This window comes from Neolamprologus brichardi, chromosome 16 (assembly GCF_056152115.1).
Source record: "Neolamprologus brichardi isolate AB-2024 chromosome 16, ASM5615211v1, whole genome shotgun sequence".
NCBI lineage: Eukaryota > Metazoa > Chordata > Actinopteri > Cichliformes > Cichlidae > Neolamprologus > Neolamprologus brichardi.
This window is the reverse complement of record NC_142119.1, coordinates 31,989,217-32,012,347: the sequence shown is the minus strand read 5'-3', so window position 1 is coordinate 32,012,347 and position 23,131 is coordinate 31,989,217. Positions and strand designations below refer to the sequence as shown.

Sequence of the window (23,131 nt, the reverse complement as noted above, 5' to 3'; positions counted from 1 at the left end):
AAAAAACCCCAAAACTGTTGTTATATTGTTGAAATAATATGTCAGAGTCTGGTAGCCTTTTGCTTTTCACATCTATTTACTTACAGGCAACAACTATTGTCCTGACAACCATCGATGGTTCACTTGGCTCGCCAAACCCAGCTCTGTTCTCAGCAAGAACACGGAACTCGTACTCCACATCCTCAGTAAGACCTGTGACTTCAAAGCTGAGTTCAGTGATGGATTTCTTGGATGCTCTGACCCATCTCATGCCTTTTTTCTCTTTCTTTTCAACACAATAACCTATGATGTCGCTTCCTCCATCTTCAGTTGGTCTTCTCCAGGTCACAGTGGCTGAATGTCCATCGACTTTTTCAACCTCTGGTTTGGAAGGTGGACCAGGTGGACCTATGTGCATCCATAAAAGAAATATATTGATGAATCCAAATATTTAGCATTCTTCTTCCAGATATACTGTATAACAAAAATAAATGATACATACCAAATCTATCTACCATTTTAACTGCCTCAGAGTGAGATGGCTCACTGGCACCATACTGGTTAACAGCAGAGACTCTGAAGAAGTATTCATTGCCCTGGATGAGTTTGTTGGCCACATAGTGACAATCAATAATGTTATCTTCCAGGATAGTCCAGAGCAAACGGCTGGTCTCCCTCTTCTCCAGGGTGTAATACTTGATAGGAGAGCCTCCGTCTTCAGTAGGAGCTGTCCATGTAAGAGTCACTTTTTCTGAGGATACACCACTGCACTCAATGGGTCCAGGAGCACCAGGAACATCCAGAACTTTGACCTTCACAGTTTCCTCCTTTACACCAAAGGGATTACTGGCAGTGATTATGTAGTCTCCAGAGTCCTTCCTGCTAGCATATTTGACCGACAAAGTGGAGGATGTGGCAGTGGTCTCAATTTGAACAAGATCCGAGGGTTTAAAGTACTTTCCTCCCTTTGACCAGCAGGAGGTTGGTGCAGGTTTCCCTAAAATGCTTGTGGCAGTGATGACGATAGTATCGCCAGCTCGGACAGTCAAGCCTTCCATCACCTGAGCATCAATTATAATGGTTGGCGCAGCTGATGGAGGACAAATGGAAACATTTATTTTTATCATGCTGCCTGAAAACATTCAGAATGGTTTTAATATAGATTTATATCTCATCTTACCATATTCATCTCTGCAGATAATGGTATCTGTCTGCTCAGAGGGTGGACTGAGAGCGCCCGCAGCATTCTTTGCCCGAATTCTGAACTCGTATTTGCAGCCCTCTTGCAATTTAGTGACAGTGAATGCAGGTTCCACAACATTCACATTGTTTGCCTTTACCCAGATTTTAGAAGGCAGGTCTCTTTTCTCAATAATGTAGCCCGTCAGTCGGTGGCCACCGTCAAACTGAGGTTCAGTCCACTGGAGGGTCACAGTGCTCCTTGTAATGCTGATTACATCTGGTTTACCAGGTGCATCTAGCGGTATAGATATGACAATAATGAATGTATTGTTTTATATTTGAAAATCATTTTTGTAAAGATGTTTGTAATTTTTTCTTTTACTTACCAATGGGGTCCAGGGCCACCTGTGGATCAGTGGGGGCACTTGGTCTACCAATTCCAGCCAAATTAATTGCCATCACTCTGAACTCATACTCCAGACCTTCAGTCAGCCCAGTGACTTTATGTTCTCTCATCTTCAAGGCAGCTGGGCTTGCCCTCTTCCACAACATACTGTTTCTCTCCTTGAACTCAACATGATAGCCTGCACATATTACCAAAGCAAAATAAACCAAAGTTTACATATAAAATGTATCAAGAACATCGGGACAAAATAACATAGTTGTTGATAGTTCGATTAAATTCAGTTTAATTTATGTAACCCAAAATAACAACAACAGTCATCTGATGGCACGTAAAGACCCTACAGTTATACAGAGAAACCTCGACAATCAGACGATCCCCTTTCAGGGGAATCATGCTCAGGGAGGAGCGGCCATCTGCAACCGGTTTTGTGTTAGGAAAAGAAGACACGGCAAAAGACATGCTGTGGAATAGAGCCAGAGAGGAGGTTGGTGAAATGTTAAAGCAGACCATACCCGTAATAGGAGATCCTCCAGTCTTCCTTGGATCAGTCCAGGCAAGATAAGCTGAATCATGGCGCATGCTCATAATCTGAGGAGGAGCAGGAGCATCAGGAACATCTGTACAAAAATAGTGATGAAGAGTGATTAGCAGTCCAAAAAGACAAATAAATATTGAATAACAACACAATTCAGCCTTTGAAATAGTATACAGTACTTACTGAATGGATGTTTGGCTACAGTCGGCTCAGATTTGAGCCCTTCGCCGACCCCATACTTGTTCTCGGCACATACTCTGAAGATGTATTCTGTGCCCTCATGAAGACCAGTTACTCTCATGGTGTTGGTCTCCACAACAGAGGACACAGTCACCCACATGTTTGTGATGGAGTCCCTCTTTTCCAGGATATAGTTGGTAATTTCAGAGCCACCATCATCCTTGGGAGGACCCCACTTTAATGTGGCACCATCAGCAGCAACATCTTTGAACTTTACTGGTCCTCCAGGAATGCCAGGTTTACCCACCACCCTAATAAGGAAAAAGGATCATTTTGACATTTTTTATGTGTAGACACTGTTGTATGGATATGGTGCAATTCATTTTGAGGAAAATACCCTTTAAATTCCATTACATGATCCTTACCTGACAAAGATGGTGGACTCTTTGCTTCCAGCACTGTTTCTCAGGGTGATGGTGTATTTGGAAGCATCAGTCCTTTGGCAGTCCCTGATGAGGAGGGTGGTGTTAACTGCTGAGGACTCGGCACACACTCGGCCAGTGTCTGTCAGGTCTTCATCATCTCCTTTCTTCCAGGTTACCTTGGGTGTAGGCTTGCCAATAATTGGGATCTTCAGGCGGACGGTACTGCCTTCCTTGGCAATGTAGCACATGTTGGGCAACTCCCTCAAGTCACAACTGGGAAGAACTTTATAGGAAAGGAGCAACTACTTAATATATCCATATTTAAAGACTTTATGTGCTTACTTATTAAGTTATTTGTCTGAACGTTTCATAAAAGGGGATACTTACTGATCTGGTCCTTGGCAACCACTTTCAGCTCCTTGGGAGCACTCTCTCCTGTGTCATTCACAGCTTTGACTCTGTAGGTATACTCTCTATCCTCCACCAGGTCCTTGGCACTGTACTGCATATTCTTAGACCTCATTAGCTCCTTGTATTTATCCTCACCATTGAGAACCTCAAGTACATAACAGATGATGCGACTACCACCATCAGTGAGGGGTTTCTTCCAGCTTAAAGTGCAAGAATCCTTGGTAACCAGCAGGGTCTTGAAGTCCATGACAGGCCCAGGCTCCTCTGTAAAATTAAATGTAATTAGTATGACAGTTGGAGAAACAAAATCCAAGTACATAACCTGTTATGATCCAACCCACCTGTTGCTCTGACTGAATCATCAGTCTCACAGAACTCTCCAGTACCCAGCTGGTTAACTGCTGCCACTCTGAAGCAGTAGGACCGCCCAGCATCTAGGTCTGGAACCTTGAATGACGTCTTATTGCAGTTGGTGGAAACGGTAGACCAAGCCTTCCTCTCAGTGTCATGCTTCTGTACTATGTAGTGGGTAATTTCAAAGCCACCGTCAATCAGAGGAGCATCCCAGTAGATGGAGGCACTATCCTTACATGTGTCCTTCACCATTAGATTAACTGGTGGTCCAGGAGTGTCTGGAAAGATAAAACAACACTTCATACTAATGTTTTTGTTTTTTGTTTTTTTGTAAAATTGAACTAATCAAGAAACTAAGACTAACCATTAGTGACTAATATCAATTTGACTTGACTATAGTCACTGCAAAATATTAATGCATTTGTTTAGTGAAATAACTTCCTGTACTGACCAAAAACTTTGACAACGATGGTGTACATCTTCATGCCAGCTAAGCTGTCCAAGCTCAGAATGTATTTGCCAGCATCATATCTGTTCACTTTCTCCACCATCACCATGGTGTCAACATGGGTGGATTTGATGATGATGCCCTGACGGTCTTTAATGTTAGTGTTCATCTTTGCCCAAGTTATCTTGGGAGTGGGACAACCCTTGATGGTGGCATGCAGTCTCATGGTGGCACCAGCACGTAGCTCCAGGCCATCCTTCAGCTCTGCACTCAGTTCTGCCTCAGGAGCAACTGTACAAACACAGAGAGAGAATGATTTCACGAGTATGTTTAAGGAAAGTGTCTGCTTTATATAACGTGAAGTCACAAAGTCTGAAATCCTGGTCGTTCTATTTTCATCTGTCTTAGTCATGATCCTCACAACTATGCGTAATCTGCATTTGTCCAGGAGCAGTTCTTTTTATGTTGTACTTAAATTATTTTGTAGATGTACTATTTAATCATGGCGATCGTGGCTCAACAGTTGGGAGTTCGCCTTGTAATTGGAAGGTTGCCGGTTTGAGCCCCGGCTTGGTCAGTCTTGGTCGTTGTGTCCTTGGGCAAGACACTTCACCTGTTGCCTACTGGTGGTGGTCAGAGGGCCCGGTGGCGCCAGTGTCCGGCAGCCTCGCCTCTGTCAGTGCGCCCCAGGGTGGAAATGTAGCTGCCATCACCAGTGTGTGAATGTGTGGGTGGATGACTGGTTGTGTAAAGCGCTTTGGGGTCCTTAGGGACTAGAAAAGTGCTATACAAATACAGACCATTTACTATTTAATCACTGTTTGTCAGAATTAAAATATATGCAGCCTGAAAATACATACCAACGATGTCCTTGGCAACATGTTTCCCAGGGACTTCAACTGGTTCACTAAAGCCAATCTTGTTGACAGCAGTAATGCGGCACTGGTATTCTGACTTATGAATGAGGTTTTGAATGACGTAGTGGGTCTCCTGCAGGTTCCTTGGGACATTACAGCGGATCCAGTCTTTGGTGTCTGTCCTCTTGCACTCCACCAAGTATCCAATAATGGGGCTTCCACCATTGTTGGTGGGGGCAGTCCAGGCAAGACTGATGGTGCTGTGGGTGGTGTCAGTCACACTGGGATTCACAACAGGTCCAGGAGGAGCTAAAAAAGAGCAGATTGACCCAGTTTAGGTTATATATACATTTAAGTACATATAAGTTCAAGTAACACAGAAAGATCTATGCAGAGTTATCAGAGCTAATGAAGTTACGACTCACTAATAGGATTCTGTGCAACATTGCCAGAAGAAGGCTCGCTGGGTTTGCTGGGCCCAGCCACGTTGACAGCAATAACTCTAAACTCATACTCGACTCCCTCTGTGAGGCCTGTGACCTCCAGACTTCTTTCTGTCAGTGGCTTCCTATTTAACTTGGTCCAATTCATTTCCTTGGTCTCTTTCTTTTCCAACATGTAACCCAGGATAGTGGACTTTCCATCATCTGCAGGCTCCTTCCAGCTCACGGTCATACGGTCCTTGGTTACATTGGTGATCACTGGGGCTTCACAGGGGCCAGGGACAGCTGGAAGTGACACCAAAGGTACGACTTCAGATGGTATTTTTTTTAAATGAAATTTTATATATGCCATTCAACATGGAAATGTTATGAAAAGAAGCTCTATATGATAACAGAATATTGTAATGATGTTAAGCTGGTTTGATGTAGCTGCTTGTCTCCTTATGTCATAGGTTTAGACCTAGTTTAAATTATTGATTGTTACAATTCTCCAAAACCATAAATCCTTTCTGTGATATATGAACTCGGACAAAATTCTAGTAATGACTCACTGAATGGGTTCTTGGCGATGACAGGGCCGGTGATAAGAGGGTCTCCAACTCCCCACGTGTTCTCAGCGCGGATTCTGAACTGGTATTCACGACCTTCAATTAACTTTGCCACAGTGAAATCAAGGATGTCACCCTTTATTTTACCTGCAACCTGAGCCCATTCAGGTCTACTGGTTTCACGCTTGTCCACAATATAGTTGGTGACTGGGGCACCACCATCCTTAAGAGGAGGTTCCCAAGACAACTTGATGCTAGTGGCAAACACCTCAACGCATTTGTAATTTGCAGGAGGACCAGGTACATCTGAAAATGTACAAAACCAATCAGCTATTTGTGAAAATCATGTTGAAGTTAATGTAAAATGTAATATTAAACATTCTAACTCCAACTTGGATCTTGGTTTAGTTTCAACATATATATTTTTTCCTCATAGAAAGTTAAAGATCTTACCTAGCACAATGACCTGGATCTCAGCACTCTTGGAGCCACTGGCATTCTCAGCCAAGATGGTGTATGTTCCTGTATGCTCCTTGGTGACACCTGTCCTTTCCAGCTGAAAGTGATTTCTTTGGTGGGTAATAACCTGGCCTTCACCTGACTTCAGATTGTCGTCACCTCTCTTCCAGGTCACTCTGGGCATGGGCTTACCGAACACATCAGCCTCCAGGAGGATTGTAGTTCCAGCCTTCACCTTCAAACCCTTCTGCATTCTGGCATTGAGCTCCACCCTTGGAGGAACTATATTTAATGAAAAGGAGGTAAATGAACACTTGGCTCAAAACTGTCGTAGAAAGATGGTGTTGTCCTGACTATTATAGTAGGCTGACTAGTTTATCAGGCTATATGGTATTGTCAAAACTTCTAACCATTTTCAGCACACACGAGGACAGGGTCTGTGGGTTCTGAGGGACTGCTTATGTTGACAGCAGTTTTCGCAATAACTCTGAACTGGTACTGCAAGTCTCTCTCCAGGCCAGTAACTGTGTACTCCTCCTTAGGCACATTCTGGCTACTTGTGTTGCAGCGTATCCAAGTGTCTCCTGGAACCCGCAGGGCCTCAACATAGTAACCAATGATCTTGCTACCTCCATCATTCTTAGGACGGGTCCAAACCAGAGTGACTGAGTTCTTGGTTACATCCAGGACTTCAGGTTTACCTGGAGTGTCTGTAGTGCATAACAGATAAATTAGTTTAAATAAAATGAATGACCTATTCTAATCTAATATGAAGCCAGTCAAACTTACCAACGGGTGTTCTTGCAGTGAAAAAGTCAGTCTTCTTGCTTGGTTTGCCCTGGCCAGCGCGATTAATAGCTGATACTCTGAAGGTGTATTCCAGGCCCTCGATGAGGCCAGCACATGGGTACTCAGTGCTTCGAACAACAGTGTCATTGGCCTTCACCCACAGCAGACTGTTCCTCTCTTTGCGCTCAATGTAGTAACCCGTGATGGGACTGCCTCCATCACTCTCTGGCTTATCCCAGGCCACAAACATACAGTCTTTGTTGGTCTTGTTGATGCGGCAGTTAAAGGGTTCACTCGGAACATCTAGTGACAGTAAACAAAGTTAATCTATATTCTGTATTATAAACCAGTTTTCAATGATATAATTGACTAACTCTAGGCATAAACCTTAATCTCTACCAAGCGGCATATTTAGGTAGACCTACCAAAGGGGAACTTTGCGACCATCCTGTCGGATTGAATGGGGTCTGATACGCCAAAGCGGTTCTCAGCACGGATGCGGAACACATACTCCTTCCCAGGGACAAGCTTTCCCAGCCTGCAATTAGTCTTTGGGCATGTAGAGACAGCAGTCACCCAGTCGCCTCTACTCACATCACATTTCTCCACCACGTAGTTAGTGATGTTGCTCCCTCCATCCTCCAGAGGTTTATTCCAGGATAAGGAACAAGCATCAGAGTCAATATCGCTGATCTCTACAGGGCCCTCAGGAGGCCCGGGTATATCTGAAATACACACGGTTACAGATACACCAATCATGTTCTTCATCACATTCATGCTTTCTGTTGCTGAGGTCAAATATGCAAATTCTTTTTTAAAATTTATTATTATTTAGGGGCACTGACCTCTGATGACAATCTTCATGGTCTGGGTCACCTTTGCAGTGCTGTTCTCAGCCACAAGGCTGTACTCTCCAGTGTCAGTCCTTGATACATCTTTGATGATCAAGACACACAAGTTGCCTGACTGATGCACAGCCAGGCGGCTGGATGGAACCACGGCTTTTTCGCCACGCAGCCACTTGCAGGTTGGGGTCGGTTTTCCTGAAACCACTGCCTCCACTCTAAGCTTGGCTCCAGCTCTAGCACTTGCTGCCTCTGGCATGACAATCTTTGGTTCCACTGGAGGACAGAATGTGAAAAGACATTACTCTGGGATGCAGAAAGCAGCTTCTAATTCAGCACTTACACACACACACACACACACACACACACACACACACACACATATATATATATATATATATATATATATACATACATACATATATATATATATATATATATATACATACATATATACATATACACATATATATATATATATATATATATATATATATATATACACATACACACATATATACACACATATATACACACATATATGTGGATTAAAATCACAACAACAGTCACCTCAAGGTGCTTTATAATGTAAAAATACAATATTAGAAAGAATCCCCAAAATCAGATTGACTAAGCACTTATTGACAGAACCAGGCTCACAGAGGGGCAGCCATCAGCCAGGACTGTTTGGGGATGATGGAAGGAAGAAGACAGCAGAGTGAAGCAGGACAGCAGACAGAGCCAGAGTTTAAAAATGACTAATGATTAAATTAATTTAAATGATTAAATATAAGAGGGTAAAAATATAAGAAACACACAGCAAGTGAAGAACACCCAGTGCATCATGGGAATCCCCGGCAGCCTACATCTATTGCAGCATAACTAAGGGAGGATTCAGGGTCACCTGGTCCAGCCCTAACTATATGCTTTAGCAAAAAGGAAAGTTTTAAGCCTAATCTTAAAAGTAGAGATAGTGTCTGTCTCCTGAATCCAAACTGGAAGCTGGTTCCACAGAAGAGGGGCCTGAAAACTGAAGGCTCTGCCTCCCATTCTACTTTTAAATACTCTAGGAACAACCAGTAAGCCTGCAGAGTGAGAGCGAAGTGCTCTAATAGGGTGACATAGTGAGGAGCAGAATTTTAAGTTTGATTCTGAACTTAACAGGATGAGAATGAGAAGAAGCCAGAATGAAAAAAATGTGGTCTCTCTAGTCCTAGTTACTACTCTCTCTGCAGCACTGTGGATCATCTGAAGCCTTTAAGGAACCTTTTAGAGAAAGATGAAGTAATAAATGTACGAAAGAAACCAGTCCTAGGGTAAGCCTCACCCCTCAGCCTGAATTTAACAAGCAGTTAAAAAAGTGAAAGGATGGTTGAGTGTTTCTAAATATTGCAAATTGCAACACAAATGGCCACGGTGTGACAAATTATCAGTAAAACTAGTGTTTAATTAGACACAACTTACACATTTGTTCCTTGATCTCGACAGGGTCTCTGGTTTCAGTGAACAAGCTGAGACCCATGGTGTTTTTGGCAGCCACTCTGAACTTGTACCTCTTGCCCTCCTTCAGTCCACTGATGCTGACTGTCAAACCTTTAACTGTAGTATAAGCGTTCCACACTTCCTTTTCAGGCTCTGGCTTCTCTTCCTCCTCTATAACTGGTGGTGGTGGAGGTGGTGGAGGAGCTTCCTCTCCTTCAGGAACCTGCAGTAAATTATATAATTAATGAGTTGCAAAACTATATGAGAGAATATCTCATGTAAAAAAACCCAGAAATACTATATATGAAACAATTTCACATTTAGAAGAAATCAAAGTTTATTGAAGCTTTTTGAACAGAATTAGTTTTGTGACATAACAAACCTCCACAGCTGCTGGTGGCTCTGGAGGAGGTTTGACCTCAATGTATTCAATTACATAACCATCAATCTTGGCACCACCGTCCCCTGCAGGCTTCACCCACCCGACCAAAGCACTGTTCTTTGTGATTTCTAGGACTTCAATTTTCTGACAAGGATCTGGCTTGCCTAAAAAAAACAAAGTAAAATACTTGTGTTCAATTGTTTGCTGTGACTGCTGAAACATCATATCTGTGTTTAACGGGTAGCTATCAGTTGTGGCTGGGCTGTTTGTGTTGATGTAATTAAGACATGATACGTACTGACAGGATCAGAAGCCAGGTAAGACGTGGGTGTCACTTTGGGAACCCCAGAACCATACTCATTGACAGCTGTGACCCTGAAGTAGTATTCTGTTCCTGGTATCAGATTGGTGACTTTGAATGGAATCTTATCGAGTGCTACTTCGGCCTTGACAGTTGCCCAGGTTTTGCGGTCAATCTCACGCTTCTCAACAATATAATGTGTGACGTCACTGCCACCATTGTTCTCTGGAGGGTTCCAAGACAGCATTGCTGATGTCTGTTTGATGTCTGTAGCTTCCAGATTCATCACGGGTCCAGGAGTGTCTGTTATGATATTTGGATTATTTTATAACTTCACCAAAATAAAAGCATTTTTAATAAACTGTATGGTAGCTGCATGAATTTCTTAATGACCAGGACTTACCCAGAACCTTCACATTGACAAACACAGCTTTCTCTCCAGCAGGATTCTGCAGAGTCAGGCAGTATTTTCCAGATTCATCACGTGTGCTGTTGGGAATGACCAGGAAGGTCATGGTGTCAATGATGTCAACTTTACCCTTCCTGACCACGTTGTCGATACCCATCCTCCTCCAAATCACCTTTGGAGGTGGTCTGCCTCTGATGGTGGCACATAATCTGATGGGACAACCGGCTCTTACGGTTAATCCCTGTTTTAGGTTGGCATCCAAGTCTATCTCGGGTGTCTCTGTTGGAAGAGTAACAGTGGAGTTATATTTTAATAGCAAGCATAGATCACATTTTAGTGTAAATTCACTGTTCTCGAGTCTAAATACATTTTCTGTTACACTTTACGTGAATTATAATTAAATTCAATTACGTCCTCACCTAAAATCTCCCTGGGAATCACGGCACCTTCCAGATTGCATGGCAGGCTCATGCCCACCTGGTTCTGAGCTGACACTCTGAATTCATACACAAGGTTCTCATCCAGACTTGTGACTGTGAACTCGCATATGATCAGCTGAGCTGCCACGTTGCACCTCTTCCAGCCATCTTCACCTTTCTTAACAGATCCCTGTGCCCTCATCTCCACAACATAACCAATGATGGGAGCTCCGCCATCTGACACCGGCTTGGTCCATCCCAAGGTGACTGTGGATTTGGTGCTGTCCACAACCTTCAAGTTAGTAGGAGGTGCAGGCGGCTCTGTAATAAGAGAAGAACGGTTTGTGTAGCCATTGAGACTTTCTAGACTATCAACATTAAGCAGAATGTAAACATTATTATTAGCAACATACCAACTGCATCCTTAGCAGTGATTGCCCGTGAAGCCTTGCTTGGGTTGCTGATGCCAATTTCATTCACCGCCTTCACTCTGTATTGGTATTCATGAAGTGGAAGGAGTCCAGTAACTGTGAAACGAGTTCCAGGAATTGGATCCTTGTTGACAGGAGACCACTTAACAGCATGCTCCTCTCTCTTCTCCAACAGATATCCTGTGATTGGCTTTCCACCATCTTTCTCTGGCTCTGACCACTGAACAGTCATCTCCTCCTTGGCAATCTTGATGACCTCTGGTGCTTCTGGAGCACCAGGTACACTGAACTGCGTTCCAGCAACAATACCTTCACTCTGTACTGCTGGTCCAGAGCCCATCTTATTCTCGGCTCTAACTCTGAACATATACCCATTACCCTCAATAAGACGAGTTACCTTCGCTTTGTTGGTGATGACGGCATTGGAGTGAACAGACCAGACTCCCCTCTTGGTCTCACATTTCTCAATTATGTAGTTGTAGATATCACAGCCACCATCATCCTCTGGGATTTCCCAGGCCAGATGACACCTGTCATTAGTGATACCGGATATCTTGAGATCCCTGATGGGGCCAGGTCTATCCAGTACAATGACCTTGGCATGAGCAGAGCATGTTCCTGCATTGTTGGAGGCAGTAACAGCATATTTGCCACTGTCAGTGCGCCTTGCTCCAGTAATCAGAAGTTTAGAGAAGTCTGCACCACTTTCGATTTGAAGCCTGGGGCCCTTCTTAATCTCCTCTGTGCTTTCATCCCTGGTCCATTTGATATCAGGCTGGGGTTTGCCCGTCACTGTTGCCTCTATAGGAATGGAGCCTCCTGCTTTCACTATAAGGGTTCCATCCAATTTAATCTTGATCTCAGGGATCACTAACTGTTCCTTAACCATGACTTCAGCTGTGGTAACCCAGTTGCTTTCACCGCCCTCATTCTTAGTCTGAACTCTGAACTGGTAGATCTGGTTTTCGATACATCTGTCGGCCATGAAGTAAGTCTCCTTGATGGCACCCTTGTGAAGCCTCTCCCACTCATCAGCCTCCTTTGGTTTCTTTTCAATATGATAACCCAGATTACGGCTACCGCCATCATAATCTGGCTTCTTCCACTTGAGGAAGCAGAAGGTCTTGCCTATCTCAGATATATGGAAGTCAATGGGTTCACCAGGTTTCTCAATGGGATCAACTGCCAATACAGGTGTCTTGGTCTCAGTGGGTGGACCAGCGCCAATCTTGTTCTCTGCACTGACCCGGAAGAAATATTCACAACTTTCTGTAAGAGGAGCCTTTATCAGACGCTTAGTGCAGTCATTGGAAACCACTGTCCATCCTCGCTGGCTGGGCTGACGACATTCAATAATGTACTGCGTGATCTCAGTTCCTCCATTGTCTTCAGGGTTCTCCCAGGAAACCATGCAGGATTTCTTGGTCACATAAGCCACTTTTATATTCTGGCAAGCTCCCGGTGTGTCTAGGACATTGACAAGAATGGTAGCCTGTGCCTGCCCGCTGCTGTTCTTAGCCACAATAGCATATTTACCGTAGTCTGATCTGACTGCATCGTCTATGATGAGTTCACACAGTGGGTAGTTGTTGTTCATCTGTGTGCGCTTATCCCTGGGCAAAGCTCTGGCATCCTTGGTCCAAGTGATCTCTGGATCGGGTCTGCCTTTGACTCTAGTGATCAAACTGATAATCTGACCTGCTCTGACTGTCACAGAGTCACGGCATGACACATCAACAACAACTTCAGGTGGTACCAGGATGTCCTTTGCCAAGATAGTCTGAGGTAGCTCCCTGGGTTCACTGTCTCCAACCTTATTGGTGGCTCTGACGCGGAGTCTGTACTCTAGTCCTTCAATGAGGCCTGGAACTCTATAGGCACACATCTTGACAAGGTCTTTGTTGATTCTGTCCCACTGGGCAGTTCCTGACTTCTGAGCCTCAATTACATACCCCAGAATGGGACTACCTCCATCTCTTGTAGGCTTGGTCCAACAGATGTCAGCATGTGACTTACTCCAGTCTTTCAGTTTAAGATTACCAGGGGGGCCAGGTTTGGTGATGGCTCGGGTGGCCTTGATGGGATCAGAGGTAAGCGAGGGCTCACTGATACCAGCAATGTTTTCTGCAAATACTCTGAACTCATAAGTGTTCCCTTCAAATAAGCCAGAGACTCTATATCTGAGGTCGAGAACAGGTGTTTTATTGACACGGATCCACTTTCCTGTCATTTCTCTGCGTTCAACCACATAACCACTGATAGGACTTCCTCCATCATAGTCAGGCAGGCTCCATGACACTGTTACAGCATTCTCTGTTATATCAGAACATTCTGGTAGGCCTGGTGGGCCGGGAGGGTTAAACATGTGTTTGGCAATAGTTGGAGGACTCTCAAGTGGGGCACCAATACCAATCTTGTTCTCAGCACGCACACGGACAATGTACTCACGGCCTTTCTCTAGTCTGGACACCTTGGCTCTGGTCACTGTGCCACTGGAGCTAACCACAGACCAAGGCTCCCATGGTTTTTTCACATCCTTCTTTTCCACCACATAGTTGGTGATAGGTGTTCCACCATCATCCTTTGGAGCTCTCCATTGGATCATCATGTAATCAGGGGTGACTTCCAAAATATTAATAGGTCCAATGGGTGGACCTGGAAGATCCAGGACGGTCACATGAAGGGCAACAGTTTTGCTGCCTGCAGGATTTGACACAGTGAGTATATACTCTCCAGTGTCTGCTCTCTGGCACTCAGGGATACTTAGGGTGGTTGTGGATTCAGCTGACTGAATGTGATGGCGGCCCTCAGATGTGATCTCTTTGCCATCAGTCATCCATTTGGCAGTGGGAAGAGGGATGCCCACCATCTTGGCTGGAAGAGCAATAGCGGTGCCAGCTTTGACAATGAGACCCTCAATAAGCTTTACATCAACTTCAATAGTAGGTGGCACTGAAAGAGAGTAACAGAGCAGAAATATTATAATTATTTCAGGAGAATGTTGAGCATTTACAATACAGCAAAGTTATGTTTCTTACATGTTTTCTCCTGACATGTGACAGGGACACTGGTGTCGGGACGGCTCACGCCAATGGCGTTCTGCGCTTTGACTCTGAAGCGGTAAGTCTTGCCCTCCTCCAGACCTGTGACATGGGTGTGATTGTTGCTTACGGTCTTGAAGGTGACCCAGTCAGTCTGACCCTCTTCTTGGTGCTCCACAATGAAGCCAGTAATTTCACTTCCGCCGGTGCGGTCAGGCCACTCCCATGCCAACCAAACTTCTGTCTTGTCTGCATCAGTATGGTGCAGGTTTTTGGGTGGGCCAGGAGGATCTAAAGTATCCAGGAAATAAGAAATTAATTGCTTTTTATTGATGGGATTCAAATGTATAAATTTACAGTTACACTTTTAAAGCTTCACATTATTCCAGTTTTATTTATTTAGCGCCAAAAACAACATTTGCCTCAAGACACTTTTTATTGTAAGATAAAGACCCTACAATAATGACATGGCATACAACTATCAATTTACCAAAATAGCTGAAGAATCACTATTTAAAAGTGTGTCAAATTAGACCACGTCACACAGTAATGACTTTCACTTACAGAGAGGATCGACAGCCTTGATGGGTGTTTTGGTCACTACATAATCACTCCTGCCAAACTGGTTCTCTGCAGCTACCCTGAACAAATACTGGATTCCTTCCATCAGGTACAGGGCCATCAGACTCAGTTTCTTATTGGCCACAGCAACAGGTACCCACTGCTCAGCAGCCACGTTCTTCTTGTGCACGATGTAATGAGAGATGACGGCACCGCCATTGTCCTCTGGAGCCTTCCACGTGAGGTAGGCGGACTCACTGGTCACATCAGAGATTACCAAGTCCCTGGGAGGAGAAGGCTTGTCTAGCGGAAACAAAAGTTTGTGGTCAAGTAAAACTCAAATATGATCTGAACTCAATAATTCATCGTATTAACAGAAAGTGAATTTACTCAGCACAAGCACAGCAACGGTTGCTGTCTTCTTTCCAGCAGCATTCTCAACAGTGATGGTGTAGTTGCCAGAGTCTGCGCGGACGCACTTCGGGATGAAGACTTTGCTGCCAGTGGCAGTAACAGCGACGGTGATGTGAGCAGGAACGTCTGCATCATTCTTCTTCCAGCTGACTGTGGGCGTCGGCACACCTTTGATGGTGGCACTCAGGGTGATGTCAGTGCCCAGCATGGCCAGGTGGTCACGTGCCATGTTGGCATCCAGCAGCAACTCTGGTTCCTCTGTGGAGGCAAATGGAAAAAAGTTTACAGAATTTAGTAAATGTAGGGGAAAAAGGGCAGAAGGCCCTGGCAGCTAAGCAAAAATGCATTCAAATGATAAATCTTTAATACAAATAAAAATATTGTAACATAATTTGTTTATTTTGCACATTTCTATATGTTTCTGTATTTAAAGAATATGTTGTTCAAAAAACTTAAAATACAGAAAAAAAAACAAGTGCAACTGATTCTATTACCAAGCCTGTCATGGACTTTAATGGTGTCCTTGACATAAGCAGGATCTGATTTGCCAGCAGCATTGACAGTGAAGATCCTGAATTTGTACTCGTGTCCATCAGCCAGCCCTGTCACCACATAGTGGAGGTCAGGGCACTGCTCTGGGGTTTCGTTGGCTTGCATCCACTCCACGGCACCAGGCTTCTGGTACTCCACAAGGTATCCAAAGATTCGTCCCCTCCCGTCGTGGCGTGGCATCTTCCACTTCAGGCTGACGGAGTCCTTGGTCTTATCATAGGCCTCGGGGGTCACAGGAGGACTGGGGAGCACTGTGAGCAAAAAAACAAAAAATCTGAAACGCTTTCTTAATCCTAGTAGCAAAGATGGGCACCTAAAATATTTGTAACTTTATGGCAGGGAACTTTTATGCACAAGGAACACCTGAGTATAGTACTGTTTTTACAAATATTTAATGTCTTTGACAAACTAACCAATAGGGTCTTTGGCAAGTATGGGCTTGGAGGGGACACTGGGATCTCCAGGTCCGAGCTCATTCTCAGCCATCACCCTGAATTCATACTCGCAGCCCTCCACTAGATCCTGGACTCGATACTGAGTGGCTGGGTACAGTGGGTCTCTGGTGACCCTGGACCACCTCTTGGCTGTGGTCTCTTTTTTCTCCAGGATGTAGTTGGTGATGGGCTTTCCACCATCACGAGGTCGGTTCCACAGCACTAGAGCATTGGTGCCATACACCTCCCTGACTGTTGGCATTTCAGGGGCTTCGGGGACTCCTGCAGGAAGGCAGCAAGAGCAAACAGACACATAGGGAACGACATTTGGTAACTTTGAGCATACCAGTTATTTTCAGATCATTTATCATTTTTCTTTTACTGAGAGTGTTTTTTTGGTAAATTCTTCATACGTCTTCCAGTTAAAAAGAACTTATTTTTTCTCACTGGTAATTTGACACCTTAAACTGGAACAGCAAAAAAATAGCACTCCATGAACGTACTGAAGAGATCTTTGGCTTTCATCTCCTCAGATTCCAGAGGGTCGCTGATACCGTACATGTTCTCAGCACAGATTCTCATTATATACTCCCTGCCCTCTGTCAGCTTGGGGATCTGAGAAGAAACAACAACATGTAAGCATCTCTCAACTGCAGTAAACCTTTAACAGGACCTCTGAACATCTTGTAGAGCCACATCAGCCTACTTTGCATGTGGTCTTGGTGGTGGCAGATGTTACTGTGGTCCAGGTTTCTCTGTTGATGTCTCTTTTCTCAATTATGTAATTAGAGACATCAACACCACCACTGTCCAAAGGAGGCTTCCAGGAGATCACCATGTATTCCCTGTGAACCTCCTCAAACACCACTGGGCCAACAGGAGGAGTCGGGCGGTCTGGAGGGCAGAAAGAAAAGACAAAGAGAAATGAGTTCCCTGTTGTGTGATCACGCACTTCCTGCATTATTTAGAAAGCTTGTATTTCAGTCTGCTTGAAAGCAGTAAATGTAAAATGAATCAGTCATTTAGCTGCTACGTCTCTTTGAGATCTGTGTTGACGTACCAACAACTGTGATGTTGCAGACTCCCTTCCTGGATCCGGTACTGTTCTCTACAATGACCACGTATCTGCCGCTGTGTTCACGTTCTGCCTTCATCAGGCCCAGCGACATGGTGGTTAGCGTGTTCTTGAACATGATGTGTTTGTCAGCTTTCAGCTCCTTGTCGTCACGATACCACGTGATGGATGGAGGTGGTTTACCAGTATAGCGGCCCTGCAGCAGGCAGCTCTCCCCCACACGGATGATGATCTTATCGCGGAAATCTAGCTCAATGGTGGGCGGCTCTGTGAAAACGGAAAGCATCATTTTTAATATTTAATACATTTAGGATGATCTCGGCATTTCTGTTTTCTATTTTTGCCTTACTGGGAGTAAGAAACCACACTGGCATGTCTGATAAAAAAAAAAGTAATTTTATTCAAAGTACTTTTTTTTTGTTTGTTGTTCCTTCTTGTTGTCATTTTTTCTAATGGATATTTTCTAATACGAGTAATGTTGACCATTGAATTGTCACTGCTTTCAGTAATAATGGTTATACTTAGACTATACTGTTTTTTTCCACTGCTTCTCCATTTTGGTTTAGTGTTAACATGGTGCAATATGTTGTGTTGCTGTTCATCTCAGGTTGTGTTTACCTAATTTAAAGACCCACTAAGAACATTTTATTATGTAATGTGAAACTGTACAACTTTTATTCTGACTGTATTTTTGGAGCAAACTGTGTAACCTGATGAAGACAATCTGTGAATCGAGAAATGAAATTTCAATTCAATATTATTTTTATATTTATATATTTATTTATAACAGTTTGCTCAAGTTGCTTTATATTGTATATGACAAAGAAGAGAGAGAAAACCGCAGTGGCCTCTCACAGAGATCTTCTGACATGATGTTCCTCATGGAAATCATTCATTTCACTGTTTTTCATTTTTATTTTTTGTTGATGACACTGGCATGTTTTACTGAACCCTGTTCGCTGCCAATAATAATCCAGTTCTAATATGGACAACCGCTTACCTAGCTCGTCCTTGCAGGTGACTGGTTTGGTGCAGAAAGATGGTTTGCTGGGGCCAACCTCATTGACAGCAATGACCCTAAACTCATAGGTGTCACCCTCCCTGAGGCCATCGTAGGTGTATTTCCTGTCCATCAGGTTCTCCTTGGTCAGTCTAGTGAATTTGTCTTTGCCAATCATGCGTGCTTCCAGGATATACATAGTGATCTCTGAGCCACCGTCATACTTGGGCGCCTTCCAAGCGATGCTGATCAAATCTTTGGTGACCTTGGTGACTTCCACCTCCTCTGGACGGTCTGGAACACCTACAAAACAAACATACAAACATTCTTCACATCTGAAGACAGGAACTCGCTTAGTGATTTAGATTTCTACTCTTGGTTGGATCAGATAACCTTCTTCATTTCTTTACTGCAGTAAGACCTCTAGTGTCCAATGGCCACTATGTTTGTTTAATTAAACTCACTGATGGGTTCCTTGACGACAGTCTCAGCTGCAGTCTCCAGAAAGGGTCCAATACCGATGGCATTCTCTGCAGCTACTCTGAAGAAGTAGGCCTTTCCAGGTGTGAGGTCATGAGCCACAGCGTTCTGTCTGCTGGCGGTGTAGGACAGCGACGTCCAGACTTTGCGCTCACCCTCACGTTTCTCAATAATGAAGTTGCTTATAGGTGAGCCGCCATCATTCTCAGGGAAGTACCAGTTGATTTTGCAGGAGTCACTGCTCAGGTTCTCTGCAACTACGGGGATGCCTACTGGCCCGGGAACATCTGAGAAGGACACAATCAAACGTAATAAATACATATTTACAATTTCTGTGGGTTTTAAATGTCCAACAATTCCATTTTAATGAAAACAGTGTGTTACCCAGAACTTCCACTGTGATCTTCTTTGTCTTCTCTCCTCCAGCATTTTTGGCGGTCAGTGTGTACACACCAAGGTGTTTCCTAGTGCAAGGTTTGATGACAAGAGATGAGCTGATGGCTGTGGTCTCCACTTTAGCCTCAGGAGGCAGTGCAGCTCCATCTCTACTCCAGGTGACATCGGGGGATGGCTGGCCTGACACGTAGGCAATGATTCGGATCACGCCGCCAGCGTGGACCACTATTCTTTCTTTCACCGAGGCATCCAAGTCAACCTCAGGCGCAACTGGAAGGAAGAAACTCAGCAGTCTATTCCAAAAAGACTCCATATAGGTCTTTTAAGTCATTGCTGGGAGAATTTTGACTAAATTTGCAGACCGACTTACCAATTCTGTCATTCACCTCGAGAACCTCTGGGACTTCTCCTGGCTCACCATTGCCAGCAGCATTGAAGGCAATCACTCTGAACCTGTATTTACCACCAGTCTTCAGACCAGTGATCACAAACCGGGTGCCACGGATTTCCGTGTCCTTGGCCTAAAAGACATGAAAATGGAGTGGATCTAACAGACAGATGAATGTTTAAATGGTTTATTCTAATAAGACACTAAGGCTTTGTGCTTCATGAGAAGTTGCGGTTTATTCATGTTGGGTTGGGACCTCATGAAATTATTTGGCTTCTTTTGTTTGCTAAGTTTAGCCTCATCATAGATGTGCCAGTCAATGAAGTTATCAGATGTTTGCTTTGTAGAACTGTATTACCTTGACCCAGGCTTCAGTGCCCTCCTCTTTGTGCTCCACCCAATAACCAATGATCTTGGAGCCTCCATCCTTCAGAGGAGGAATCCACTCCAGGTCCACTGTAGACTTTGTCCAGTCAGAAACCTTTGGGGTTGGAGGAGATGGCGGCGCTACAGGAGGAGACAGAGGTGGTTAATATTGTGTCCTTAAAACCTGTATGAATTCTAGTGATTTCAGAGTGTAATTCTTACTGATAGGGTCTCTGGCAAAGATGGGGTCAGTGGGAGGGCTAGCAAGTCCGGGCCCTGCGGCATTGATGGCAGAGACTCGGAATAGATACTGGGATCCCTCAATGAGTCCGCTCACCACAAACGACTCGCCCAGGCCCATGGGACGGATCGGGTCGCGGGTGACACGGGTCCAGCGTTTGCCAGTTGTCTCCTTGCGTTCCAGCCAGTAGCCAGTGATCGGGGACCCCCCATCGTCCTCAGGTTCTTCCCAGTTAACGGTCATGGAGTCCATGGTTACACTGGTAACTGTCGGCTTTTCAACCTGACCAGGTGCAGCTGCAGGCGCGCAGACACATAGCATCAAAGGTTAGAGGATTAGAAGACCTGATGCAGGTCGTACCCCTTCATCTTTTACATTTTGACCCTCACTTTCACTTTTAAATAAGAACATTTGATTTGATAGTTGTTGTTTCGCATGACTTGTTAAAATCTCACAGCTATTATTGTGCTGATGGTTAAGAATGACTAAAAGATGGATTACTGCTTGGTATGTTTTCTGAGTGTCATCCTCTATTACGAAGCCCTCCTGCTGTCTTTTAGCATAACAATGCAACAGAAGATGTGAGAAGAATTATATTATTGCATGCTGTATATGAAGCTTCCTTAAACATGACTGACTTTAAATCGACCCATTAATGGTTTCATAGCTTTGTTTGCTGCTGAGAGTCAGATGGTTAAACTCACTGTAGAGATCTCGGGCCACCTCGGGCTCACTGTCCAATGGCTCTCCGACTCCATACTTGTTCTGTGCCATAATGCGGAACACGTACTCATGTCCCCTCATCAAGTTCTCCACTGTCCAGATCCGCTCTTTCGGCTCACTGGTGACAGGCACCCAAGTCTTTCTGTTGGCCACCCGCCTCCAGATGACGTAGTTTGTGACTTTGGAGCCACCATCGTCCTTCGGCGGCAGCCAGGAAAGCGTGATCTTCTCAGCTCCAATCTCCTCAAACTTAATGGGAGCAGAGGGAGGACCGGGGCGGCCTGCAGGCAGACAAAATCAGGACTCAAATAATGCTGTGGAAATTATTCTGGTGAACGATGACTGTAATTCCAGCAATTTACTCCACCACACTGACTATCATGAAAATAAATAATTAATATGAAAGTTAAAATAAAACATGAGATATTTTAGATATGTTTGCAGTGTGTTTTGTGATTGTACCGAGCACGTTGAGCCTCATCTCCTTGGAGGCCTTGCCAAGGCTGTTGGAAGCCACCAGCGTGTACAGGCCTGTGTCGCGACGTTTGCCCTGCTGGATGAGCAGTGTGCAGCTGTCGTCCGAAACAATCTTATTTATATGCTCGTCGTACTGAACCTCCACCTTGGCGTCGGACTTGTGGGGCGGAGCCTTGTACCAGGTGAGTGTAGGGAATGGACAGCCACGAATTTGGGCCACAATGCTAATGTCGGAGCCCTGCTCCACCTCCATGAACTCCTTCAGCTCGATGGATGGAGCACCTGGAGGACGAAATAAAGGATTTGGCAGTTATTTGCTTTTTAATTGCATTTTTGGCAGCTTGTCTTTCTAGGTGGAAATCTAACACTGACGAAAGTAAATATGGGCAATACTCAAGGTAATGTCCATAAAATATTGTGCTTTGTTTATTTTATGAAAGGTATTGATAGTCATTACATACTGCTGTTGGGACACTGCAACTTGAGGTTAAAAAGGACGTAATTTACAAACAGAACATCCAGCTCTGCACCCATCACATTTCACAGGTTAGCACCCATAAAATGACAAATATGACTAAAGTACTGAAGTGTACTGTTACTACACAGTGTAACTGTGCATATGTGCATATGTGCTACACATTATGTAGGGTTTTAAGAGACAATATAAGGAGCGCTGAGATTACTGTTGAACGGACTCAATACTGAACTGAAAATCAAACTCTGATACTGCAGCTTCACTGCCCATTTTATTAAATTTCTCTTACAGCTCTGGTCCTGGATGATGATTGGTCCAGCTGTAGTTGAAGGTCGGCTGGGTCCGACTTCATTGTAAGCCATCACCCTGAACTCATACTCATCTCCCTCTGTAAGGTCCTCCACTTTAAAGCTGGTGGTGTCCACATCTCTCCTGTTGCACCTGGATGTAGCACAACATGGAGTTACAGCCAAAGCCAACACAACAGCAGCTCGAAAAGGTAAAGATCAGTCTCTATTGGCTTACAAAGAAAAAAGAATCTTCCAGATTTTTAACAGATTTAGGTCTGTACTCAGAAAGTCAGAGTAAGTCCATACCACATGTTCTCAAATCGAGTCTCAGTAGAAACCAAGAGAGCAGATGGGTGAAGTTTTACCTCCTCCAGGACTCCTTCTGGGTGCCACTGCTGTCCCAGCAGAGGAGATCAACGCTGTAGTGGGTTACAGGTGAACCACCATCGTTCTTTGGAGCCTTCCAGGTCAGAGTTACTGTGCCCTTCCTGACGCTCTGGATCTTCAACCTTGTTGGAGGATCGGGAGGATCTGGAGACATTACAGACTGGTGTCAGATCACAAACAGCCATGATGTACATAACACTTGTTTCATCAGGAGTAATGCTGCTGCTGATAAATGTCATTTCTGTCATGATTTGATCAAATTCAGGATATACCGTTTTCTTCTATGATATAGTGCTCAAGATTTATGTTCTTGATTTCAGCTGTGTCTGAAAAGTTAGTCTTGTTATCACGTAACTAGTGTGTGGGTTAAAATTGAGTTTAGAGTCAGTCTAGAGTACACTATAAAATCAAATTACAGTGTACAGAAGCAATTTTGTTTGCTAAGGTCACATTGCTGTGAATAGTGCGCTTTTTCTGTGTATGTATGACAGTATCATCTGCACATGCTCTGAACATCATGATACAAAAGTAGAAAACAGATAAGAT

At 44.2% G+C, this 23,131-nt stretch overlaps 1 protein-coding gene across 3 annotated transcripts in view; it reads right to left on the bottom strand.

The window, feature by feature from the left end:
• The window catches only part of LOC102797270 (titin-like), a 170,353-nt gene that overhangs the window by 45,709 nt on the left and 101,513 nt on the right, over positions 1–23,131 (bottom strand). For all 3 annotated transcript variants that reach the window (XM_087853005.1, XM_087853003.1, XM_087853004.1), the window contains 42 exons: positions 22,564–22,729; positions 22,198–22,349; positions 21,419–21,715; positions 20,938–21,237; positions 20,215–20,529; positions 19,985–20,133; positions 19,609–19,759; positions 19,227–19,508; positions 18,827–19,129; positions 18,363–18,665; positions 17,348–17,629; positions 16,994–17,181; positions 16,791–16,902; positions 16,267–16,569; positions 15,796–16,104; positions 15,278–15,559; positions 14,891–15,190; positions 14,324–14,617; positions 11,268–14,237; positions 10,855–11,175; positions 10,430–10,714; positions 10,024–10,329; positions 9,726–9,889; positions 9,326–9,566; positions 7,862–8,137; positions 7,442–7,741; positions 7,017–7,319; positions 6,638–6,937; positions 6,222–6,509; positions 5,772–6,074; positions 5,203–5,505; positions 4,781–5,086; positions 3,924–4,211; positions 3,460–3,750; positions 3,095–3,382; positions 2,708–2,990; positions 2,286–2,593; positions 2,080–2,184; positions 1,548–1,745; positions 1,160–1,456; positions 482–1,069; positions 85–387 (listed from right to left, as the gene is read on the bottom strand). In XM_087853005.1, coding sequence (XP_087709131.1) covers positions 85–387; positions 482–1,069; positions 1,160–1,456; positions 1,548–1,745; positions 2,080–2,184; positions 2,286–2,593; positions 2,708–2,990; positions 3,095–3,382; positions 3,460–3,750; positions 3,924–4,211; positions 4,781–5,086; positions 5,203–5,505; positions 5,772–6,074; positions 6,222–6,509; positions 6,638–6,937; positions 7,017–7,319; positions 7,442–7,741; positions 7,862–8,137; positions 9,326–9,566; positions 9,726–9,889; positions 10,024–10,329; positions 10,430–10,714; positions 10,855–11,175; positions 11,268–14,237; positions 14,324–14,617; positions 14,891–15,190; positions 15,278–15,559; positions 15,796–16,104; positions 16,267–16,569; positions 16,791–16,902; positions 16,994–17,181; positions 17,348–17,629; positions 18,363–18,665; positions 18,827–19,129; positions 19,227–19,508; positions 19,609–19,759; positions 19,985–20,133; positions 20,215–20,529; positions 20,938–21,237; positions 21,419–21,715; positions 22,198–22,349; positions 22,564–22,729 — 14,103 coding nt within the window. The remainder of the gene's footprint in view (positions 1–84; positions 388–481; positions 1,070–1,159; positions 1,457–1,547; positions 1,746–2,079; positions 2,185–2,285; positions 2,594–2,707; positions 2,991–3,094; positions 3,383–3,459; positions 3,751–3,923; positions 4,212–4,780; positions 5,087–5,202; positions 5,506–5,771; positions 6,075–6,221; positions 6,510–6,637; positions 6,938–7,016; positions 7,320–7,441; positions 7,742–7,861; positions 8,138–9,325; positions 9,567–9,725; positions 9,890–10,023; positions 10,330–10,429; positions 10,715–10,854; positions 11,176–11,267; positions 14,238–14,323; positions 14,618–14,890; positions 15,191–15,277; positions 15,560–15,795; positions 16,105–16,266; positions 16,570–16,790; positions 16,903–16,993; positions 17,182–17,347; positions 17,630–18,362; positions 18,666–18,826; positions 19,130–19,226; positions 19,509–19,608; positions 19,760–19,984; positions 20,134–20,214; positions 20,530–20,937; positions 21,238–21,418; positions 21,716–22,197; positions 22,350–22,563; positions 22,730–23,131) is intronic.